Source organism: Natrix helvetica (genome assembly GCF_964273705.1).
Source record: "Natrix helvetica genome assembly, chromosome: 1".
Taxonomy (NCBI): Eukaryota; Metazoa; Chordata; class Lepidosauria; order Squamata; family Natricidae; genus Natrix; species Natrix helvetica.
In genome coordinates this window covers 72,379,831-72,405,364 of record NC_138548.1, presented here as the reverse complement: position 1 = coordinate 72,405,364, position 25,534 = coordinate 72,379,831, and the positions used below count along the sequence as shown (strand labels likewise).

The 25,534-nt window shown below is 36.0% G+C and overlaps 1 protein-coding gene across 1 annotated transcript in view; it reads left to right on the top strand.

Moving 5' to 3' along the window:
* Positions 1-25,534, top strand: part of LOC309393736 (cytosolic phospholipase A2 epsilon-like) — a gene marked incomplete at both ends in the record, with an annotated part of 37,379 nt that overhangs the window by 9,158 nt on the left and 2,687 nt on the right. The window contains 16 exons of the mRNA XM_081956231.1: positions 861-997; positions 2,962-3,093; positions 3,353-3,393; positions 4,908-4,950; positions 6,689-6,746; positions 8,392-8,561; positions 8,676-8,762; positions 12,156-12,193; positions 13,907-14,054; positions 14,638-14,774; positions 16,586-16,808; positions 17,222-17,336; positions 19,689-19,826; positions 20,813-20,920; positions 23,190-23,381; positions 25,251-25,417. Of these exons, the coding sequence (XP_081812357.1) occupies positions 861-997; positions 2,962-3,093; positions 3,353-3,393; positions 4,908-4,950; positions 6,689-6,746; positions 8,392-8,561; positions 8,676-8,762; positions 12,156-12,193; positions 13,907-14,054; positions 14,638-14,774; positions 16,586-16,808; positions 17,222-17,336; positions 19,689-19,826; positions 20,813-20,920; positions 23,190-23,381; positions 25,251-25,417 (1,934 nt within the window). The remainder of the gene's footprint in view (positions 1-860; positions 998-2,961; positions 3,094-3,352; positions 3,394-4,907; positions 4,951-6,688; positions 6,747-8,391; positions 8,562-8,675; positions 8,763-12,155; positions 12,194-13,906; positions 14,055-14,637; positions 14,775-16,585; positions 16,809-17,221; positions 17,337-19,688; positions 19,827-20,812; positions 20,921-23,189; positions 23,382-25,250; positions 25,418-25,534) is intronic.

Here is a 25,534-nt window from a genome sequence, read left to right as displayed (position 1 = left end):
TCACTAAACAAACTGTTGCAAGTTGAGGACTATCTGTAATTGTTGTTAAGCTTCTTAAAACCCTTAATACATCATTACATTTCTCAAATATAATTCTGATGCTTCCATACATATATTCTAGCTTTTTCTCCTATTATTCATGCAATCTCTATCAATATGCATGAACATCTGTGAGGGGGAGAGGGACATGTGATGAAACATGCACTGTGATGTCACAGCGCAAACTCCATTCCTTTGTACGTGCATTGTAATGTCTCAGTACAAGCAAAAAAGGTAGAATTCACACTGTGATATCACAAGCCATGTTTCATCATATTGACTAGGAGTGGATGCTTATGATGCATAAATGCATCACACAAAGTAGACAGGAATGGACACAGGATGTGAACTTATAAGCACTATAATTTTCAGGAAACTGCATACATAGTATATTGTACTGCATTTTTTTAAAAGAAAAGATTGAGGGTTTCTACTTCATTAAATCCCCCTTGGTAGTGATGGAAACTCCAAAAGCAGGTTATTTAAAAATGGGTGGGAAAAATATTGGATACTTCCCTTTAAATAACTGGGGTGATAAAAGATAATAATAGATGTCATGTACATCTGTCACTGATAAGTCAAAACATGTGATATAAGAGTTGCAGAACGTGTTGATTTATTTGCATACTTTATGTTTTAAGGTGTCTTAAGATAAATGCTTTGTGATTATTACTTAAGAACTTAGGGTGGACTCAGTGATATAATGATAGACTCTTGTATGACAGAGCTTGAGCCATTTTTGTGATTTATGCTGCCTTGAATATGATTGAGAGCTGACTTAGAAACTGGCAACATTATCTCCCCCCTCCCCTCTTCTACAGTAAGCCACTCTGATTGCTATGTGACACTTTGCCTACCGACTGCTACAACTGAGAAGGTGAAGACTAAAACTGTAAATAATAGCAAGAACCCTGTTTGGAATGAAAGCTTTTACTATAGAATTCAAAGACAAGTCAAGGTGAAAACCTTTTATTTCTCTTGCTGAACAGCTTCTGAGATATATTCCACTTTAGTCATAATTGTATGCATTGTTTGATGTCGTGAGATTTGTAGGTTTTGGGATGGGGTTCTGTTTGCTTTTCACCATCATCCTTATTTGTCTTATTTTTTTAAAAAAAACCAAGAACTGACAGCCTATATGATAGCCTTTGCTATTTATACTCTGAATAGGAATTTATACACACTTCTTAACTTGTGTCTAATATTGATACAATATTTCTCATCTTTACTTCTCAACCAATTTTTGGAAAAGTGAAGAACTATATTTCTAGAGTTAAGCAAGCAACTGTAACTTGAAAAGTTGCTTGTAACTAATGAAGCACCAATCTGCTTGATTAAAGTAACATTTCTTTTTTCAGTTCCTAAGAAACTTGCAGTTGCTTTAATGTTGCATTAACTCTAATCAATCAACTCCTTAAAGCAACCACAACTTTGGTTCATCTTCATGTGGAAGCCTGAAGAAAGATTGGCAAGATTTAATGAATGGTAGAGACACATTACGCTCATGATCATATGAATTCATATGAAAAACTTCTTCCAATTCATTTTTAAATCATGCATAACCTTACTTGCTAATAAATTTTGAAAGTCATTGAAGTGTACAAGGCTTTATGTCAAAATCACACAATAACTTCCAACTTCTACATTTGAACATCATTTTAAATATACCAACAGCACTTCAAGTAAGAGAATAAATAAAATCTGATAACCATAGTCTGTAACAATAAGTATCAAAAAAATTAAAGCAAATTGTGGATGTATGATAGTGTGAATTTTCATCAATCAAATCAGAATTCTCCTAATCTATTTGTTGACATAGATTCTTACTTATGAAAAATGATTTCATAACTAATGTGTTCCAGTTTGTTTTCTACAATAACGATGGAGTTGAGTGGTATAAATTTAATAAATAGCAAAAGACTATTTTTAAAAATTATATAGGGTTACAAAGCATTCGGTGCTGTGGACTAAATATCAAAGGAGGCAGATATTCCATCTTTTTTACAGATGATGCAAATAGGTCTTCTCTAGAAATGGTCCAGCAGCTTTTAGAAGTAAATCTTCCAAAAAAGACTACTTAGATCATTTATTTTTCCCACTCCACTGTAAGAAACATATCAGACAAACGGGAAAGACTGCTAGCATAAGCTAGGAATCTGAACCATGTAATGAGAGACTGCTGGAACTGAGCATGTTTACCCTTGAGAAGATTGAGAGCTCAGCCTCATACCCCATTAAATATGGCACTAAGATGACATTTAGAGGACATGCCCACATTTTGTTGCCTCCAACTCATCCCTAGTCCACCATGGAGATTTCTCAAAATACCAGTAAAAGAGAATGCATGTAGCTCAGGATTGAAATGTGGAATCTTTGGTGCTCTCTTAACTTGGTGGTTTGCTTGCAGATGTTTGGCCTGCCACAGTTGGAGGGGATCCCAATAAACACAGGGAAAACTACTGTATATAAACAGAGAACAAGCCCAACTCCCTTGTAACACAGAAGTTGTTGCCTAGTTGGGTAATAAGATGTCTTTAAGAAACCAAACTCGGAGAGCACCAAGAACTCCACAGTATCTTAAAATCATATTTATCTATCCCAGTTTCAAAATCAGGATTTCCCACTTCTTCCAGCTGGAGTCATGCTATAAAAGTTATCATAGCCCAGTCATTGGACACTGCCCTCCATTTTGACTTGGGCCACTATATAGATCCCATACTTGTCTCCCACAGATGCATCTGCCTTATCGTGGCTGCTATTTGCATACTTCTATTGAAAAATGGCAATAAAGCAGAAATTTCAAGCATATATGATCGGTGCTGAAGGAAATACAGAATCTGCATTTCAGCCACATTTGCCCTAATGTCTGTTTTATAGATACAGATAATGCCTGCAATATAATATATGTCTTATTCTTCACAGAATGTGCTAGAGTTCTCTGTGTATGACTCAGATGCTGTTACTGCAGATGATCTTCTTTTCACTATCAATTTTGATGTAGCTCGTCTTCCTGATAATGAGAAAGTTCTTATGAACTTTAAATGTGACCCAGAGGTGAGAAATATCATACTGTAAGAGTGAGTAGACTATACGTTAATTTTCTTATTATTGATGAAAAATATAGGTGTGTTTGATAGAAAAGTGAATTGTTTGCTGACAAATTTCCAGTTTTCATCCTTACATCCTTTTTCAATATGTTACTGACCAATTTTTTAATGTGAGGTGAAGTTGTGTGCAAGGGCTTAAAAATGATGTTAAATGGAAGATTTCTACAACCATTTCAAATTCAATTTTACCATTTTCTTTCTGGCAGACACAAGAAGAGCTGGAAGTTGAATTTTTAGTGGAACCTGCGTAAGCATTTTCGATTCTTTATTTTCTGTAATATTGTGGGATACTGCAGAATTATTTCAAATCAATTGAAAAAATAGAGACTATCAGTAGATACTCTACAGGAATTTCAATTTTCAGTAGAAATAAGTAAGTCTGTTTGGAAACTGTTTTTCATTAAATATTAATAAAATGCAACCATCAACAAGTTCTGCTTATATATTGTTTTTCACTAAATAATAAGGAAACAACAATGTACACCAGCTTCCTTAAATCTATCTCACACTGTTCTAGTAACAGAGAAAAGCAGAACAATATAAACCTTATGGTATAAAAGCTCACTCAATAAACATCAACATCTGGAGAGAATCCAAACAATTGCTTTAATAAAGCTAGTGAGTTACAGTGAAATATAGCTCCCTTGCTCTCAAATGAGCCACAAGCAAGTACCATTGGGTTACATAAGGACAATAGATAATGTTGGTCAGACAGTTTGATCATTTGTATATTTAAAACACACACACCCCCTACACACAGAGAGATAATTGCTTAATAAGTATTAAGGAATAAGACAGCTACAAAGAAAGAGACAGATATACTTCATGGTGTAAAAAAATAGATACCTTCCTTGAAAGGCAACGCAGTAGCTTTAATAGATGACTTACAACAAGGGTCTAGTTGTTATTCTAACAATCCCTGTACCATACTGTAGAAGGAGGGGGAAAGAGACAGCTAAGGAAACACAGCAGTACTTATCCTTCAATTTATTCTCTATTTAAGGTATGGAAACTATAATTGGTTAGAAACCATCAGCAAGAAATTTCATTTCTAAAGGTGCTACGTAACTTCCTATGCAAAGTCCTGTATAAATACAATATTGATATATAAGGAAGCATATGGTGGGTTCTGGATATATAAGGAAGCATATGGTGGGTTCTGGATCCTGTCGCAACCAGTACGCTGTGACGGGACCGGGCATCCACCATGTGCACACGTGCTGCGCATGCAATCACACCCACCACCCTGCGACGCTCCAGCTGCTCGGTGGAGTGTTGCGCAGGCGCCAAATGCTGTGTGTTCATGCACAAATGGTCTGGTTGGGTCAAATACAGGTAAGGAACGTGGGCGGGTAGGTGGGCCCTCCAAAGCACCATACCAGAACGTTGCCAGGTGCTCCCAGCAGGCATCGGTACGCCTGTACCAGGGCATACCGGCCACAACCCACCACTGCTATGGGTACATAATTACATTGGCCTGAGTTCAAATTCTATCTTTTCATAAGGCTAAACAAACTATCAGAACTCTGATTCAGGGGAAGCACTAGTACCAGTGGTCTTTACATTGCTTTCTATATTACTAGATAGAACAATGACAAACCATCATAATAACTCATTAACAATTTGGCAACTATAGGAATTTTAAAATCTCAGTGTATGGATCGTATTGCAACCATGTATTTTCAATTTCAATTTGGATGAGAAGGAAACAATATTTGCAAGACTATTGGAATTATCTATTTCTTTATGTTTGTTTTCTAGGTGTGGTCCTCCGGAAACACTGATTACAAATGGAGTTCTTGTGGTAAATTTTGAATTTTATTTTTCATCTCTTTCACAGATCTTTTCCTCTTATTTGGTCATAGAACAACGTATTCCTGAAGGTTTACCTTTTTGGTTCTTATCCAAGAGTTGCCTGTTGTGATTTGGAGAGATTTAAAAAATCCTAATGTTTGTATATTTGGATGTGTTTTTTTCCTCTTTTAGCTTTGGATATGATTCTGCTTAATCCCTGTTGATTCATGAACTGGTCACATCCTAGATCTAGTTTGTCTTATGATGTGGCCTGATATTTAAAGTGAGAAGGTTGTCCTGTTAATAATATATTGTTCCATTTTCTCTCCAGAGGTTATCAGTACACTTTTTGTGCTTGATATGGTGACGCCAATTTCTCCCATATACTTTGCACAATTTGGTGACAGGGACACTAGGATTAGCACTAGAAATGGTTTGATCATTTCTTTTACTGCTACCACTAAGTTAGCTGTTCCTTTTTGAATCCTTCCATGGTTAAACTAGCATCTGCTAAGAATCTCCTTCACCAACCATGGCATGTAGTAAATTCAAATGATACGTTTAGAATGGAAGTTTTATAAGTCTAAATTAAATTGAATACAAATATTTTTTCCCATCTGTCCTTTCCCTTTTTTTAACCCTACCTGTTCAAGCAAAGGAAGTGTATTCCCAATCTGCTATCTTCCACCAACTAAATGACATCACCAGCTTTTTTTTTATTATTACAGAACAGATTCTTCTGATCCCAATACAGTATCTTCAGCAATGGCATTGAGACGGCTTCTTTTCTTAGCATAGATCAGGCAAATCCACACATCATAAAGCTGCCAAGGTTGAGACACATTTAAATAGATTGTCCTGTCTAGATTATCGTGGCCATTATTTTACATCTAAGATAGCAACCAGGTTCTCTTCCAGTTCATCTGGCTCATATTTCCTCTCCTCTTTGTTGTCAACCTCATATGTTTCATATATTTAAATCATTTTATAGCCCATTTTAATTATCTACCATCTATGTTTGTTCTTTTGGCTCCTTTTGGCAGTTTTTTACATCTCAGAGAACCAAATTTTAATTATTCCACTGGAGTTCCCATATCATCAGCATAACAGTTTTCTGGTTTTACTTTTATGTTTTTCAGGAGGGAAAATAGTTTTTTTTTAAAAAAATAGATGTGGTGTTCCTTTGGGTTCAATTCTGTTTCTCCTTTTGTTTACTCTATATCCAAGCCTGGGAATTTTCTTTTATCTTTTAGTTTTGATCATATATTTTTCCACTAAAACCCTATTTTCACCTTGTCCCTATTTTAGGTGAGATCCTGGGTTCTGATGTGGGAGTTTATGGTTCTGGTGGATGATACACTCATATGAAACTATTGGCAATCCATAATTTTCAGTCTAGAAGCATATATTTTAATGCAAAGCATTTGAATCAAGCATAACAGCTGCTTGTTGCTAATGGCCTACCTACCTATATTCTTTACCCTCTTACTGAAAGCAAAAACAACTTTTATTTGAAGCGCAACAAAGAAAATCAGGGCAAGGAATCAGCAAAGAAACCAGTGGAAGTTTCCTATTGTTCTCATAGCAAAACTGAATTATATTAATGTATCTTCAAGTTATTTTTTCCTTAGCTGTTAAGTTTTCTACAGGTGTACTGGTACTGCTCAAAGTTATCTTACAAAACAGTTTTAAATCTAGAAGTGATCATTTATTATGTTGCTTTTGTTTACTACTTCTGCTTATTACAGTGTCGTGAAATTTGTACACTGGAAGCTGAGGTGGATCAAAGCAAGCGACATAAATCACGTGAGTTTATATAAAATTATTTCATAATCATAACCGAATTTTTAAAATAGTTTTCTTATGTATGATGTACACCAAAGATGGTGTTTAATTTCATTGTACGAGGTGCAATGCCAATAAAGTAAACTTAAAACTTAAAATGTTTTTATTACTGTGCTAAACAATAGAGCAAAAAAAAAATTCAAACAAAGAACTTGAGAAATTGTCTCTTCATCTAACTCCAGCAATCTGATTATTATTTGGCATATTGATTGTGACTTTTATCTAACCAGGTCGATGTAATATTTCTTTAAAGATGGAGTTACTAATAGTGAGCAAGAATAATTTTCATGAGGTTACCCAGATTGTCCATGACCAAAGTGAGGGAAATTAGGTGGCTAGGACTTTGTCAGTGACATGGTAAAGTGGTGGAAACCTAGCTTATTGGTCTGTTCTTTTCTGAACCTTTTCCCTTATGCCATTCCTCCACCATTGACTAGACAAACTTCTTGAATTACGTCTGTTTACACTAAAGAAAATTATTGATCATTTAGAGTATTTACTACTTTTCTAAAAACCATAAAAGATTGCAACATTGTAGAATTGCAATTCTAAAACAACACTAAACTATAAAATATTCAGGGTAGTTAAAATATCTACAGATACATTTTGTTTTAATGTTTAATGTCCACAAGGTTATAGAATTTCCTTCAAGATCATTCAATTGTCTGGTTTATTTAAAATGTGCTTTATTTTAGAATATTGGCAAGGCATTTTTACAAAGGTTTCCCCTCCCCTACCCCCCACAAGTTGCAAATGTTGATTAATATGAATATTTTAATGTTCACAACATGCTTCAGGATCCATTTATGAAGCAGTGTCACTTGGTGCACTGTAGGAAATGTGCCTTCTCTATCATGGCACCTACCTTGTAGAACTGCCTGGGATATGAACTGTTCCAACCTGTTGGCCTTCTGGAAGTCCATAAAGACCTAATTTCACTCCCCCATCCCCCATACACACCCTCTGGCGTCAGAATGTTAACAGAACTCTGGAATGAACATGCCTTTGTGATTTATTAGCAATGTGCTTTTTAAAGGGCCATGACTTAGCCTTATTCCTTCATTGACTTATACATTTGTATGATGGTTTTGAGACAGTACAGACTTGGTATAATGGTTAACGCACCAGATTTGAAGCCAGGGCACAACATGTTCTAGTACTTCCTTAGCGAGTGACCTTGAGCTAGTCACCCTCTCTCAGTCCTAGAAAGAAAAGAAGGGCAAACCACCCAAACTTTGTGAAGAAAATTGCAAGGACTAGTCCAGGAAATCAAAGAGAAGGGGGGATAGGGAGAGGGGGGAGAAAGAGAGAGAGAGAGTGAGAGAGTTGAATTTTAATTTTAATTATGGTTGTCACCCAGATCACTTTTAGTGAATGGATGACTATATAACTTTTCTCAAAGGTCTTTCCAGATTATCTTGATATATGAAATAACTTAGTTTTAACTATTAATTAATTATTAATAATTTAGTTTATTTCAGTTTTAATTATTTTATTTAAGAATTTATATTATTCACGTTGAAATGTTTCATTGATTTTTTTTTGCTTGTTATGAAAACCTCTGCTATAATGATGTTTTTCAATATTCTTTCCCCTTTGTTTTTAGAGAAAGACCTTTCACTTTCCATAAAAGGATCATATGAAGGGACACAAACTTTTAAGTTGGGTTCAGATGCAGTTATCACACCTCCATGTCCCACCACGTTCCATTATGTCAAGTACAAGGATCCATCGTTGAATGTTAAACTACCAAAGACAAAGCCACATTATAACCCTGTATGTCAGCCAAATTCATTCATCACAATTATTACAAATGTCCTTTCATTAATTTATTAGAAAAAGCCTTTTATGTAAAAACATTTTTACTTACAGACTTTTTTTTCCCTTTAGCATTCCTGTTCTTGTTCCATCAAGGAAGATGTTCCAATTGTGAAGCTGAATTCTCTGCCTATGGGAGAGAAAGTGCCAATAGTGGAAGTGAGTGCCTTCTTTAAATACTAGAAATAATGTGTATTTATTTGTGAATTTGTAAAACACTTCAGTTAAGATGTACACAAATGTACAAAGATGCAGCCAATGCAACAATAATAAAATAATGTACATTTTTTAAAAAAATACAATGATATCATTATACTTTTGAAAATAATATAAGTTTCCTAAAATTACTGGCAACTCCAAAAATCTTCCAGAACAACCAACTTTTCACAAGTTTTGGAATTGAGAGAATGAGGATTGCAGCCATCCTTACCTCAAGAGGGAAGCAGTTTCAGAGGAAGGAAATCTCCACCAAGAATGTCAAATTTTAGAATCCTTTTCCATTGCACCTTTTGATAGGTGGGGACTTTCAGAAATGTCAGTGTCCTATTATCTATGTGGGACAAGTGGTCCTGAAGTAAATAGGCCCTGAGTCACATGAGGTTTTATCTATGATAACCAATTGCTTGAATTGTATTTGGAAGTATATGTGTAGTAATTGTAGCTGCTGCAATAACCATGTTGCAGAGAGGTTTTAAGGGCAGCCCCATGTAAAATGAATTATAATTATTCATATGGAAAACTACATCTTGTTCTGGGTAAGGCTACAATACTGACCTAACTTGCAACACTGCCGTAAACTATTTTAGTTTCTTTTTCCCAAAATGGATTACTTCTACCTTCTTGCCTATCACTACTGTCATCTTCCTCTTGATTTCTCTTTGCCTAATTAAGCTCCCCCTCATAATCCTCCAGTTGCTTCAACACTTTAATACATTATGCATGGTAATATATGGTCTCAAATGCTGTAAATGTTATCCTTTCCAGGAGCAAACTAGCTTTCTTTTACTGTATTTCTCCTTACCTCCCTTCATATCTCTATCCATTGGGAGTAAATTCCTTCTCCTTCTTACAGCTTCTCATTTAGGAAATGATTATTCACTTTTTTTCTTTTGGTGGCTCACTGTTCCCTCAATTCAGTCACAATTCCATATTGGGCAATTCAGTTGGTATTCCACTTTCAGTTATGTTTAGTCATTCTCCCCCATAGCCTGCATGACCGGCAATTCCACCTGACAGTTTCTAGTTCTTCTACACGGTTTTGCCCTACACCACCCAAATCTCTGTTTCCTCTTTATTTCCTTAACATATTTTTTTTAAAGAAGACTTTAATATCTTCTCCCACCTTTTGCATTTTTAGATCCAAACAATGTGACTCCCTAACTCTCTAAAGTCCTTTTGGCTGTATAGTCTTCTGAGTACCATCGGAGATCAAAAGAGGATTTTGTTTAGCTAGAACCTGTGAGTTCTGGGCAACATTAACTTGATGCTAGGGAATCAGTTTCTTAGAGCAACAATCTGTTCTTCAAGCATGGATAAAGATCTTCTATCTAACCTAAATTTTAGATTGTTTCAGGCAAAAGAATGAAATCTTTCATTGGGCACCTAAAGCACTCCTTTGCAGAAAATATGCTACCTTTCTGTGCAAAGCTGAGATGCCTGTATTCATAATGTGTAGGTTTTGAGAAGATCTTCCACTGTTAAGTTGGTTTTCTTCCTACTCAGCTGCTGCTTCAGGAGAAATATTGCAACATCATCTCATTTTCGGTCCTACTGGATTTTTTTCTTTCCATTGTAACAAGGCACAATCACATTTTTTAATCATTTCCTCGTCCTTCCTGAGTAGATTCAAGAGATTACTTTGTAGTTCCAAAGCATTTCTCCCCTTCTGCTTACTACGAAATAAAAGCCACACACAATAACAAAAATTGTCAGGTGTTAGATGGAGCAATGATTTATTAAATGCCACTAATCAGCCAGAGATAACCAGAAAAACTGTTGACCAAATTCCTGATTGTAATGGTAAAAAAGATCAATAGGTCACTGAATGTGAACACTAGTTATTAGGAAGTAATTCATGATAGAGCTAGAGACTGGGCTAGAGCTAAAAACAGAAAGAGACAAAGACAGAACTAGAGATGGAGACGGAGACGGAGATAGAGGCAGAGTTTGTGACAAAGATAAAAATACAGACAGAGATATCCATCCAAATTTAAGAAGTGTGTCATTCTGAATAGTTCACTATTAGTTTCTTTTGCTTATTGGTTTATTTTATAGGCAGGAACAGAAGCTAAAGAACCCTATGGGTTACTTAAGTTAAAAAAAAACAAAGGCTGCTAAATAAATATGGGGCTCTTTGCATTTTCCAGAGGTTAAAGATATTTATCACCTGCATTCAGTCTTATATATCCTGCTATTGCTATCCCATCTCTAGGACTGGATTAAGGTTGAACTTCTGGTTCAGTTTTCTTATTTCTGTTTGGAAATTACAAATTAAATAGCCCTGAAAACTAGCCATACTTTTTGATTCCGAGTACATAATCATAAGGAGAAGCTTTCACTTCCTTTTTTATCTATGGTCTTCCTTATGTACGATCATCTATACTACATTTATAACAAATTTTAGATTTGATTAGCCACTGAAAAATATTTCCATTGGATTATGGCAGCAGAAAATGCAAAATTGTGTATTCTAACCATTTTTTATACTTGAAATTTTTGGAGTACAATGAGGACAAACCAAAATATTTTAGATCAGGGGTGTCAAATTCAAGGCCCGCCGGCCAGAACTGGTCTGTGGGGTGCTTACATCTGGCCCGCTGGACCACCTGGGAACAGCGAAGGACCGACCTACGGTGCCTCTGTCAGTGAAAATGGGCTCCCAATCACAGCCCACCTGAGCTTCATTATTGCTGGCAGAGAGTTGAGGAGGCTGTCCCATCCTAAAACAGAGATTGGGAGCCCTTTTTGTTGGCAGAGCACTTGGGCCACCACAGGCACCCCTGACATGAGTGATGTCAAGCTGGCCATGCCCACCCTGTCCTCCCAAGATCAAACACAACCCTCAATGAAATTGAGTTTGACAACCCTGTGTTAGATGCTCTGGAAAGTTTTACACTAATCTAGAAATATAACAATTAACAATTAAAGTAGAGATGGGCAGTTAATATATTATAGTCCTGTGAATTAGCTTATCACATAGCTAGGATAATTTCCTCTAATCTTGTGCAAATATGGGAAAAAACCCCAAAACGACCCTTCATGAAATAAAGAAACATTATGCCATTATTGGCTTAATATTTGTAGCAGCTGCAGTGCTGGATTTAACTGACTTTCAGCCTCAGGACTTGTTAACCCACTCCTTGTTCCTTTACACAGAAATTAAGTTATTCAAATTATTTCTGGGAAATACTCTGAGTCATTGTGCTTTGAAGAAAAGTAACTTTTATATAATTATTTTAATAGCAGTTTAAAGAGTGCGGATATTATTTTTTAAAAATTTAACGTGAAATATGTTCACTCTTGATTTTTACATGTTCACATTCTGTTTTTCAGGAAAAAAAGTACAATTTGCATGTAAAAGTGAACGATTGGTAAGAAGCACCAATAATTAATATCGCTGTTACTTTTCATATCTTGGGCTGCCAGATAGCCCTGTGGTGTTAAAGACTGCATAAAGCAAAAGTGGGGTTAGTAGTAATTAAGTAGAAATTTCTAGGAAAGCAGACCATCAAATAAGAAACAGTTAAATACAACATAGTTAGATTACTTTTTACATTGTATAGAAGAATTTTAAAAACCTAGTATAATAAACAATTGACAAAATTATGTACATAATGAAAAAGGTTCATATACCATTACAGGAATATATATTTTTTTAAAAAACCTCAGATCTCAGATGCTGAACCACCAACACATACCAAACAAATCAAATAAAGAAATAGACATTCAAATTCAAAATTGTATATTTTAAATTTCTTTCTTTTTGGATTTTTTTTTATTAGTTTTACAAAATTTTAAGGAAAAGGGTAATGGGTATGGTTACAAATTTTGACAGCTACGTCGTGCAGGAATTGGTATTCCCCTCCAATTCTCATAACTTTTACAAAATGATAAACAAGATGTTATTGCTTAACTAGATTTTGACAGGTTATTTTTACATTGTATCTTTAAATAATTTCAATCATTACTTTGTATCAAACAAAAAGATTCATTAAAATTGTATATTTTAAATTTCGAAAACTGTTGAAATATTTAAAAGCCCGAGAGAACAAAAAAGAAAGAAAGAAAGAAAGAAACCCCTACAGATCAAAGGAAAAGTAATTTCTGAGTCATATTAAAACAAAAATAAGTATGCATTTTATTTTATGAATACCTAACACCTTCAGAGCTTAAGAATGCTTCAATGTTAAATCTTCATTAAAAATTTATATGGCCAGGAAGTGGACCTAATCCAAGGTTAATGACCTCAGGAGAGAGATTTTCAGGAGGAGAAACATTTACCACATCACCTCACTTTCCTCTTTGGGTTATTTTGTATGAAGAAAGGACATACAGAATCTTCTTTCTTGCCGAAGGAAATAGGAAGTGCCATGTCTGGAGTTCCTTACATGAAACTTTTTTTAGGATGGATAAAAGAGAAGAAAGTTTAATGGAGAAACTGGATGCAGACATTTATGCACCACATCTCCCCCCCCCAAGACACTTCGTTTAGGTGCTAGTAATATCAAATTGTATCTATGAATGTGTGCCACTCCTAATGAATGTTACTAAAATTAAATAATAAATACTGAAACATTCTCTATAGGTTAACACCATGGAGCCTTAGTTCACACGTCTCTTAGATGCAGGGCAACCCATTTTTTTCTACCTGATTCTATTCTGAAAAGGTTGTGAAGAGAGAATTCCCTTTTCATTGCAGGAGGACATTTTGTCAGTCTTCTTAAGGTAGCTTTTATGATGTCTATACCTGAGTGCTACCTAAAAGTACTTTTGAGATGTGCAGTGTATTGTGTGGAATACTTGAACAGATAACAAGTTACTTCATAGATTGTGACAGTGATCGGTCACTTTAAATCAAGGCTGTCAAACTCATGGCCCGCGGGCCAGATGCATCATGCATTGGCTATGCCACACTTGGTTTAGCGAAGGGGGGGAAAGTTCCGATACATCACATGATGCCGCCGTGCCAACGCGAGTTTGACACCCCTGCTTTAAACCCTCTTTTGTTTTATTACACTTTTGTGTGATCATAGCTATCTTGTTTATTGAGATAAAGTTTCTAAGCTTTATATTTTATGTCCTAGTAATTGTTCCTGCCCAGGAGACCTAGATGTGCGCTTGGGGTATGATCTCTGTTCACAAGAGCAAGAGTTCTTGTGTAAGCGAAAAAAAATTGTTGCTCAAGCTTTGAAGCAGGTTCTCCAGCTAGATTATGACTTGCAAGATCACGAGGTACGTGGGTTGCTGACAGATGTTTCTTAACATTAAAGAAAATAAATTTATTCTATTTCGATAAGCTTTACCTATTTGCTTATCACTTTTGGATTATCTTTGTTGTATTTTTTCCCCTGAATTGTTTAGTTTACTACTCCAACCGGGGATTTTAAATAAGAAATGGGATATAAATATATACATCTATCTAATAATGAAACAATTCACTTTCTTTGAATGTATTTTACTGTTATTTGAAGGAACAAGTTCTTAAGAACTGACAGAGTGAGTGTTGTTTTTGGTGTTATAAAAAACCCGAGTTCCCTTTTTTCAAGTGACTGAAAGCCAAGGATATATACATCTTCTTTAGATATTCAGGTTTTTCCTTAAACTTGGCAATTTTAAGATTATCTGGACTTCAATTCCCAGAATTCCCCAGCCAGCATGTCTTAAGACTGCCAAGTTTGAGAAAATTGAAGTAGAACATGTGAAAGAGCACTCAGGTAAATGCAAGGCTAACCCTTGTCCTCCAAATGCTGCACACTTATTATTCAGGTTCTATTTTGTGCTTAGTTTTTATTTGCCATGTCCTTGTTTTATCCAGGTTCCCGTGGTGGCAATCATGACAACTGGAGGTGGGACAAGGTCATACACAACAACATTTGGCTCTATGAGAGGACTTCAAAAACTGAATGTTATGGATTGTGTAACATACATGTCTGGCTTGTCTGGAACTTCGTGGTAAGTGAAAATTCATGGTAGATTGTTAGGAATAATTTAATACAAGGGAAGTAATATGGTAATACTTCTAACATTGCTGCGCATTTACACAGGTCTATAGTAATGCTATGTATACATTCTTATATTTGTATCATCGTATCAATTATGAATAATCTCACTTTTAATTTTTTCCTATGCTTTTATTATACAGTGTGTGCAACAACTTCCAATCTCTTTGGCATATTTATTTCTATAAGGACATTAAAAGCATTTATTAATGCATCAAATCACTTTATCTGCATTTTTCAAATAGATGCATATACACAACTACTCTACAAATGCTAGCATGCTAACTTTTTTGTAAATTCATGTTGTGTATCTTCTTAGAATGGCCAGTGCACATTTTCCTCTATGTAGCAGTAGCAATAGCAATAGCACTTAGACTTTATATGCCTCATAGTACTTTACAGAACTCTCTGAGCAGTTTACAATGTCAGCATTGTGATCCTAACAATCTAGGTCCTCATTTTTACCAATCTCAGAAGGATGGAAGGCTGAATCAACTTTGAGCCAGTCAGGATCAAACTCTAGATTGTGGGCAGAGTTTTGCCTGGAATACTACAGTCTAACCATTGTGCCACCATGGCATGGTAAAATATTCTATTTGGTTTCAGAAGCATTCTTATACATAATACATCCATTGAAACATGTTTTAGATAAAATTGACATACTTCCTTGGTGGTCTTCTACTGTCCAACTTTTTCCAAATCTGAGAAAGTGGTGTGGCTAGGAACTTTTGGCTTCTGCTGGTTGGTCAGTGCTAGTCTGGGACCAGTCATTCATGATTTTGACTTATAGAAAACTTGTGAAATCCTGTGGGTCACTTCAACAATGAATTGGAAAAGACAGGCCAACATATGATGATCAGTCTCATACGTGGTACCCTCATAATCTGGCACCTAATTGTTTTAAGAACAGTCAACTCCTTCATTAACTCATCTAGCAATTGTTTACATTTAGAAGCACTGTTATTCAGTCTGTCAATAAATATGGACATTTAAGGATTTCTCAATGATCTTTTAAAATATCTCCGTATTTTAATCAAATGTGGATGTTTTTGTGTTTATACATGTTTAAAACCAAATTTGTATTTTTAATCTGGTCATTTTCATCTTATTAGGTAAGTGTGTCACTATGTAACTTTATAGATGTTTTCAAATACCCTTTGTTATGTATGCACAGGCGCAGCCAGAGGCTTCACTCAGGTCTGTGCGTATGCTGGGAAAATACTTTAAACCTATTGGCCCACGTAGGTGCAGGAAAATACCTCAAACCTATTGGCTACCAGCTGTCAGACCTCTATAAAGAGCGCTGCCAGCCTACAGCCTTTGCCTTTTTGCTAGAATGTAACTGCTTAGTTACAGAAATAAAGATACTGTTGTTTTTCATCGGCTTTGACTTCATTCTTCACCCTAATCTAACACCGTTTATCTTTGTCTTTATCCTTAAAGGTCAAAAATACAAGTAGCATCATATAGAGCAATTTTGCTAGTCTGAAAAATGTGTTATATTATTGCTGGCTTTCAGATTTTCACTGAATTTATCCAGTGAAGTTTGAGTTTCTCATACCAATGAAGTTATTTTCCTAATATCTAGCCATATCTATAAAACCAAATTGTACTTTGTTGGCATAAACTTAATGAGAATTTGACTGAAGAAACACTGTGGAGACATTAGGAATGTATTGCTACTAGTCTCAGTATTGTTTTATACATTTATAAGTACTTTTAATTTTTGGTATATTTCTCAATGATTGTATTGTGACTTTTCAGGGCCATGGCACATCTGTACAGGGATGCCTACTGGTCCCAGAACGATCTACATGAAAAAATACAGGAGGCTAAGAAACAAGTGACCAAAAGCAAGTTGGAAATGTTCACCCCGAACCGTGTGAAATACTACTATCAACAGTTGAATCAAAGGAAACAGGAGGGCTACCCAACAACTTTTATAGATCTCTGGGGACTCGTCATAGAGTATTTGTTAAATGATGGGGTATAATCTAATATATTCTTTTTCACTTCCTAAGACCTGTTATACAAATATAAAGAATTATATTGCGATAATACACTAATTAGAACACCAATTGCTAGTTTATCAAATGCCACTATTTGATAAACATTGAAAGTAAATATTCTGTTACATTAATAGTAAACACATTAATTTTGGTTGTAGGTACCCAAGGTGCCATTCTTACTGTCCTGAGTAAAAAATGCCTTTATTCATTTCATCTTCTGTTTTACCCACTTAAGTTCAATTGTTATATTTAGTTTTATCCTACACTGAGTTGCTTTAAGCATCTTTAATATTGAGATAATTTACCACTTGTATTTACACATTTTTAGTTTTACGTTAGGTACTGGTACCTATTCCATAACCTTTTGGGTTTTTCTCTCCTTTACAATTAGAAAGATAATCACAAGCTTTCAGAACAGAAAGAATCTTTGATAAATGGACAAAATCCCCTGCCCATCTACGTAACTATTAACATCAAGGACAAGTACAGCACTCAAGACTTCAAAGGTGACTGATAATACTAAAGAGAGAGATATATTTTTTATTATAACAAAATGAGTTTTGCTTTTACATCTATTTGAAGACACAGAATATGAATGACTTATTAGCTTAGATGGCAGTCTCTAACCAATCTTGGATGAACTCCAAGTAGCTAAGCAAAATCAAACCTGGTTAAGATTTAAATTGTAGACTACGTGGCAAAATAAAAGATATTCCAGAAGGAGGCAATAGCAAACCACTTCAGTTTTATTGCCAAGGAGGTTACACCCATATTCCATGAAGTCACTAGGAGGCAAGCTTAAGTTTAAGAAATTATTTATATGACGGTAGAGTATGTTTCTTAAAATGCACCACTTACAGAAATCTAGCAACACAACTGGCTGCCACAGTGTTATCAATATTAACATACATCCATCCAAAAGTCAACTATTCACATTTTAAGTAAATATCCCCAAATATTTATATCTGATTATTACTTGATGTACATACTATTTATAGTGTGTGTGTGTGTGTGTGTGTGTGTGTGTGTGTGTGTATTATATATTGAGACTGATTTTCCTTTATGTTCATTCTATCTCCCATATATATTTGTAATGAAGCTGATTTGATGGGATGAACTGCAGTATTCATTTTAGGCAAGTAATCTAAAACTAAAGGCAGGAAATCCAACAATTAGTTCCATTTATGTGAAGATGCAGTCTATCGAGCTGTGGTTGCATTTTACTGATATATATATGTAGAAGTTATAATCGAAATGGTGGGTTGTTTCTATTTTTTCCTACATCATCATCATCATCATTTCTTTTATTCATTGAACATGAAAGTCAGTCAACTGAACATTTAAAGATGTGTCACAAATACCATTGACAGATGCTAATGGTTGATATGGGTTGCTACCAGCATCCTAGGTATCAACCCAGTATCTTCTTAAAATATATGATGATGATGATGATGATGATGATGATGATGATGATGATGATGATGATGATATACTTTATTCATTAAACATGAAAGTCAGTCAACTGAACATTTAAAAACGTATCACAAATATAACTGACCAGCTCTGATGGTTGATATGGGTTGCCGCCACCATTATGATGATAATGATGTCAGACTTAGCAATTGCCTGAGCGAGTCCTTTCAATTTTCTTGAAAAGATTTTCAGAAACAGTTTGCCATTACCTTGTTTTCAAGGCTGAGAAAAGAGAAAAACTAATTGGCCAACGTCAACCACTGGCTTTGTGCCTAAGGAGGGCCTAGAACTCATAGTCTTGTGGTTTCAAGCCTTAACCATTAAACAAAACTGGTTTTCTTGACATACTGTTAAGTAATTGGGCATATAATTTCAGTTTTTTGTGCTGCCATCCTTTGTGACAAAGCATTAAAGCAGCAAAGATTTTAAAATATTATTTTGTGTATTTGCATTTCAGAAAGGTATGGTCCCACTGATTAATAAGGAAGCAAACAAACAAACAAACAAAATCTCATGTGTGTATTTCAGCCTTTGCTTTACTAAGCAAATAAATATATCTCATATTCTCATAAACAGTAAGCTCCTTCGTTTAACTGTTTGTCTGTACATGCATGCAGGAAAAGAGCCTTTTCATTGGAAATCTGGGTTTAAAAAATCTGGGTTCAACAAGAAATACTCTTGTTACTGAGAACCAAGAACAAATTAAAGACCAAGGTGGTTTACTTTTCATTATTTTGTTTGCAAGCTTTATATCTCACCAATTTTTAATTTTTTCTTTTAATTTGTTCAATTTATAAACTGCTTTTACGATCCAAGTGACTGTAGGCAGCAAACAACTTATTAAAGCAATGTACTTCAAATTTATTTAAAATTTAAATACATTTCAATGCATTTTAATTTAAACTTTAATTTAAACTCAAGGCAACTGATCTTCTCTCTAATTACGCCTGTAAATAATTCTGTAAAGTAGATTGGTTGACTACCAGTCTATGGTTGGGATATAATGGTTAGAGATTGACAGGTCCAAATTAAGCAAACAAGCTTCAGTTGTTTAGCACAATATTTAACCAAAGCATCCTATTTACATTTTAATGTCTAATTCCAGTAACATTGTTTTCAGTGTGTATACTGTACATAGTTCTGAAATTTCCCACAGAACTTGAAAGAGTATATTTGTCTTCTCCTACAATTCTTTGGATGTAGTCAATGCAACAAGATGATTCAGGATGGTGATCAATGAAAATGTGTGTAGATAATTTTAGGTTTCTCTCCCCAAATGTTGTCCCTCTTTGCAGGATGGGAATTATTTTTGCTTTGCAGGTTTGTTTGCACTTGTTTACAATTAGGAGTGCTCAGGTACTATTTTTTTCTTCTTCTTTCCCCAGAATGGCTAGAATTTACACCCTATGAGGTGGGATTTCTGAAGTATGGAGCCTTTGTACTTCCTGAGGATTTTGGAAGTGAATTTTTCATGGGCCGCCTGATAAAGAAGCTTCCAGAAACCCGGTTGTGCTACCTTCATGGTGATGTGATCAATTATCTGATATAAATATCAAAGTATTATTCTTTAGCACCTCATGGGAGGGTCTCTGATCTGATTCTTGAGCTCAAGGACAGTCAACATCAAGTCCTGCAGATGTTGTAGAACTCCATTAGGCCTAGCAATATGGTCAATGGTAAAGGATGAGGAGAGTTGGAGGACCATACATTGCCACTTTTGGCTGTTCTAAGATAATTAACAAGAGCCTACCAGTCTTTTTGCTTAGATCTTGGATAAAATTAATTAATTATCAAAGTCACCTTGAATCTCAAGATGGGCAGCAAATAAATTTGAAAGGGGATGAGGAGAGGGAGATATACAAGGAAAATATAGACTTCTGGCTTTATTCTGAAGTCAGATTCAACCAAATAACATAAGCTTCCAAAAGAAAATACAGGCTGAGAACATAGATCTCAGATCTAGGTAACCACGACAATGAAGAAATGATGCCATTTATTTATTTGTGATAATATGAGTATGAGTGTTCTAGCTTTCTGCATGAGAATATATACCCAAACCTAGCACATAAAACATTTATGAGTATGAGTGTCCTTCTACTTCCATTCAGAACATAGCAAGGTAATAAATATTTCATTAAATATTTGCTTGATCACTTCCTTCTCTTTCCATCTCTTTAAATGCCCATTTTTCACACAGGCATTCCAAACAGAGATTTAGGCAAGGTCTCTGTGGTGGAGAAATCAGAAATGAGGAACTAGGGAAGAGCCAGATTCAAGTCCAGCCTCAGTCTGAAAGACTGCTTAGTGACTTTAGACTCATCATTGTCTCTGGGGTTGTTGTTATGAGTGAAGAATGGAGAGGTTGCTGTACATAATGCTTTGAGCGATTAGAGAAAAAGAAACATAATTAAAACTAACGGAGTTCATCTGGGTCAGATGAATGACAGGACAATTCTCAACTGAACTGTTTTTAGGTTGCCAGTAAAGATATCATTCTCCTCCCTCATAGGTATGTGGAGTAGCATATTTTCACTCAACTTGTTGTATATTTGGAATAGAGTTAACAGTTCAGAAGAATTCTGGCATCACTGGACTCAAGACAAATTTATAGATATTGGTGAGTATCTTTCTTGCTTCTGCTTTGTCTGTATTTCCACTGTTAAACCAATATAGGTAGGGACAGTTTGGGGTGGGGGAACTTGACAAGATTTTATAGATGAGTTCACACACTTCATATGGGGCGTGTTTAGTTTAGGCTGTGTAGGCTAAGTCATTGCAATTTGTAAAATATGGTTTAGTGTGTTGCAGGATGGAACTGCTGCAGCCAACTGTGGTTTTATTCAGTAAATCATAGCCACACAAACCATAGCTTATCAGCATGTGTGAACCTACTCTATATTCAGTCAGAAATGAGTTATTTTGAGGATATTTTCCTTTACATAGGAAGCCTCGGTGGCGCAGTGGTTAGACTGCTGTACTGCAGGCCACTTCCGCTGATTATTGGCTGCCTGCAATTTGGCAGTTCAAATTCCACCAGGCTCAAGGTTGATTCAGGCTTCCATCCTTCCAAGGTGGGTAAAATGAGGACACAGATTGTTGGGGGCAATATGCTGACTCTGTAAAACCCCTTAGAGAAGGCTGTAAAGCACTATAAAGCGGTACATAAGTCTAAGTGCTATTGCTATTGCTAAATGATTTCAATAACCATAAGCCTATCTTAGCGAAAGACACTATGGTACTGTAGTCTTAAAGGAGAAATGAACCTCGTGAGAAATATAACTCGAATATCAGGACAGCCATACCTGCTATTAGTCTTTGGATAGAAACGTAAAATGTAAAGTTAGAGGTGGATCAGAAATGATGGCTGCATGCTTGCTAATGAAACCCAGTTGCATGCTCAGAAGGGATCAAACTGGACAAGACGCTGGACACAAAATCACAGAACAAGACCCATTCATTGTGTATGTGCATGTAGTGCCAGTGCATGTAGAAAAGGATTAGGGCTTGGGTCATGACATCGCATTTGCATTCTAATTCATTTTGAGCCCTCACCAGTCATCAAGTCGTCAAGGTTGGAGACCCCTGCCTTAACAAGAAAATATTTCCAATTTATTTCTATTGTCAGAACATACGGGCTTGTTCTGAAACTGAAATGAAAATTTACCAACTTTGTATACATACCCTAATCTTTTTTTAAAAATACTTTTTATTAGAGTTTTGCAATAGTAAAAGATATACGAATTATTTTAAAAAAAGAAAAATATACGGAGTGTGAAAAGAAAAGATTAAAAAAAGAATATTTAAAGAATTGATTCCTGATCTTCCTTGAAACAAGTACAGGGAAACTAATAGTTCCCCGTCCCTTATGAGTTTACATGATTTACTTATTTCCATTGTCCTCTCTCCTCCCTTATGCATTCATAGCAGTGGTGGGTTTCAAATTTTTTAGAACCTCTTCTGTAGGTGTGGCCTGCTTTGTGGGAGTGGCTTGCTGGCCATGTGACTGAGTGGGTGTGGCCAACTTGTAAAATGTGGTGAAACTCACTTAACAATGCTCTTGCTTAGCAACCAAAATGTTGGCTCAGAAACTCTGGCATTTGAAGCATGCAAGTCTTAAAGCTGTCAAGTTACAGACTCTTGCATCCCTAACTCTTTAGAACCCCCCCCCAGGGGTGTTCAAACTTGACACCTTTAAGACTTGTGGACTTCAACTCCCAGAATTCCTCCTCCAGTCATGTTGGCTCAGGAACTCTAGCATTGAAGTGTGCAAGTCTTAAAGCTGTCAAGTTACAAGACCCTTGCACCCCTAACCCTATAGAAAAAAAAACCCAGGGGTATTCAAACTTGACAGCTTTAAGACTTGTGGACTTCAACTCCCAGAATTCCTCCTCTCACTCTTCATCTTGATGATGTGCAGGCGGGCAGGGGGAGGGAGCTGGAACCAGTTCTAAACGGCACTGTAGATTTGAGATTTGTGGAAGCTCTTCTATAGAAGAGGTTACAACTGGCAGGAACCCACCCCTGATTCATAGGTATAAAAATTGTTGTCATTTCTTTCCAAACATCAGCAAAAAGTCTATAAAGGGTTTCCAGAATTCTGGAAAACGTTAAATATTTTAACCCTGATCAAATAAGTCACTTTTAAATCCATTTCTTTTGCTTTTAACAAGCTTAGTCTCTAGTTCATCAAGTAGTCATCATAGGATTGAATCTCTATCCCGACTTTCCTTCTCTCATCTTATTTTTTTAAAATAAATAAATCCACCACATAAGTACTTGCCTCAGTCTCTTTTCATTTCTTGATTAAATTTCAATTCTTTCATAAAGATAGTACATGTTTGAATTAGGAAAAAAAAATCTTTCTTATTATTTGTGCTTTGTTTCAGATGAAGATCCACACTTACCTACAAAACCCTATGAGCTAAAAAGCCGCATGTTTGTCCCACCTGGAGATCTAGCCACGAAACTTCGTGGGGTTTTGACAGATCGCTTAGCTGTTGCGCAGTATCACAATTTTCTGAAGGGTTTTCAGATGCATGACTGCTACATGGAGGACGCACATTTTCATAGATGGAAAGGTGAACAGCACATATGATTTCTGACTGTCATTAACATGGCATTTGGATTAGACTTTTTAAAATGTATTTCTAAATGAGTGCATTTGGGATTAAAATCTTAGGCTGGAGGTATACATTGTCCTGCCCCATACATCCCTGCGGCCGATTCGCTCTCACAGGGAGGGACTCCTCCGGGTGCCGTCCACTAGGCAGTGCCAGCGGGCGACGCCCAGGAGTAGGGCCTTCTCTGTGATGGGCCCGACCCTCTGGAATGACCTCCCCCGCGATATTAGAATAACGACCGATCTCCGCTCCTTCCGTAAGAAGCTTAAGACCCACCTGTTCAACTTAGCTGGCCTGGCCTAACTGTAGTTCGGTGTCCCGGTAGTTTTGTGTCCCTCTAGCTTGTATTTTAAATTTTTAGGGGTAGATTTTTTAGGTTGTTTTAATTTTTAACTATACTGTACAGCCTACTGTTTAATCTGTTTTATGGGTATTTAAAAATATTTAATTTTGTATGTTGTTTTATTTGTGGTCTGTACACCGCCCCGAGTCCCTTCGGGGAGAGGGAGTGGTCTATAAATTTAATAAAATAAAATAAAATAAAATAAAGTTTTGGTCTGAATTTGGGTTCCAGGTCCATGCCAAGGGCCATACCTTCCCAGATTAAAAACAGTTAGTATGATTATGCTCCATATATTGTATATTATTTCCCTTCCACTGCATTAAGCAAAATAACTAATGAGTAGCAAATTTTAAAAACACTTTGGGATCGCACCAAAAATGTTGTGGGGATATGTAATAATGTTACAATGTTATATATCATTTATATATGTTATTTTAGGCTTTGATCCAGAAGTGGAGTTGCCTCACAGTAAGATAGACAGCAAACGTAATAAATAATAATAAGGTTTAAAAGTTTAATGGTGTCAACTCTTGACTGACTAAAGGGGATTGTATTCATCTCCAATTCTCAGCATAGGGGGCATTGTTTGAGAGACACTTCCATCATCATGTGGCCAACATGAAAGTATGGAATGCAATAACCTTTTCTGTTGAAGTGGTACCTATTTATCTACTCACATTGGCATGTTTTCAATCTGCTAGGTCGGCCAGAGCTGGGCAAGCAATAGGACCTCACTCAGTTGCATTGCACTTGAGTCTTGCACCTGGGCTGTCAGCTGTCTATCTGACAAGCTCATCATCTTAACCATCAGATTAAAAAAGGTTTAAGAAAAAATATATAGCAAAGAGAAAAAAGTCCAGTTATCATTGGAACATACAAACATACATCCAGAACTTAAATAATTACTGGCTTTATATAAGCATTGAGTTCTACATACACACTGCACTTTTTTTTTTTGCATGGCACACTAGAATAATTTCTGGATTTGCTTATAACACATGGCCTGTGATTGCTGAATTTTAAATTTAAATTTAAAATTTTAGAATTAAATAGATCACCTTTGCGGCAGTGGTGGGTTCCTACCAGTTCGGACCAGTTTGGCCAAACCGGTAGTGATTTGGTGGAGTGGGTCCCTGGAACTGGCAGCGACCCAGGCCTGCCACTCCCCCGAACTGGCCCTATGGCGCTAACATCTTGTTTGTCAGTTCTGCGCATGTGCAGAACAATTTTAATTGCACTGCACATGCATGCACAGCACGCATCAAGAGTGCGAAGCGCACACCAGCAAACTGGCAGTAGTGCCTGCCCGAACCCACCCCTGATTTGCAGGGAAGAGCATATTCAACACACAGCAAATCCTAAGCTATATTTTGGTACATCTGAAAGGATGAGTAAAACTCCTCAAAGAACTTTGAATGTAATGTAGCGAAATGGTAGAAAATCACATTATTTCCAGATGTCATAGCAATGTGTTTCCTTTCCAGCTACTACGTTGGATAGTTCTCCCAATCAGCTAACAGAATATGATGATCACCTCGGCCTGGTGGATGCTGGATTTTTCATCAATACAAGTTGCCCACCACTCTTAAGGCTAGAGAGGAAAGTGGATGTCATCCTCCATTTGAGCTACAGTGCAGGTTCACAAACATTGGTAATAGATTTTATTTATTGCTTGCTTGCTTGCTTATGTCTGATATATATGGTAGAAGCTATGCAATGCATTTAATAGATATAACAATCTCAGCGGAATTTGCACACAGGCGTTGTT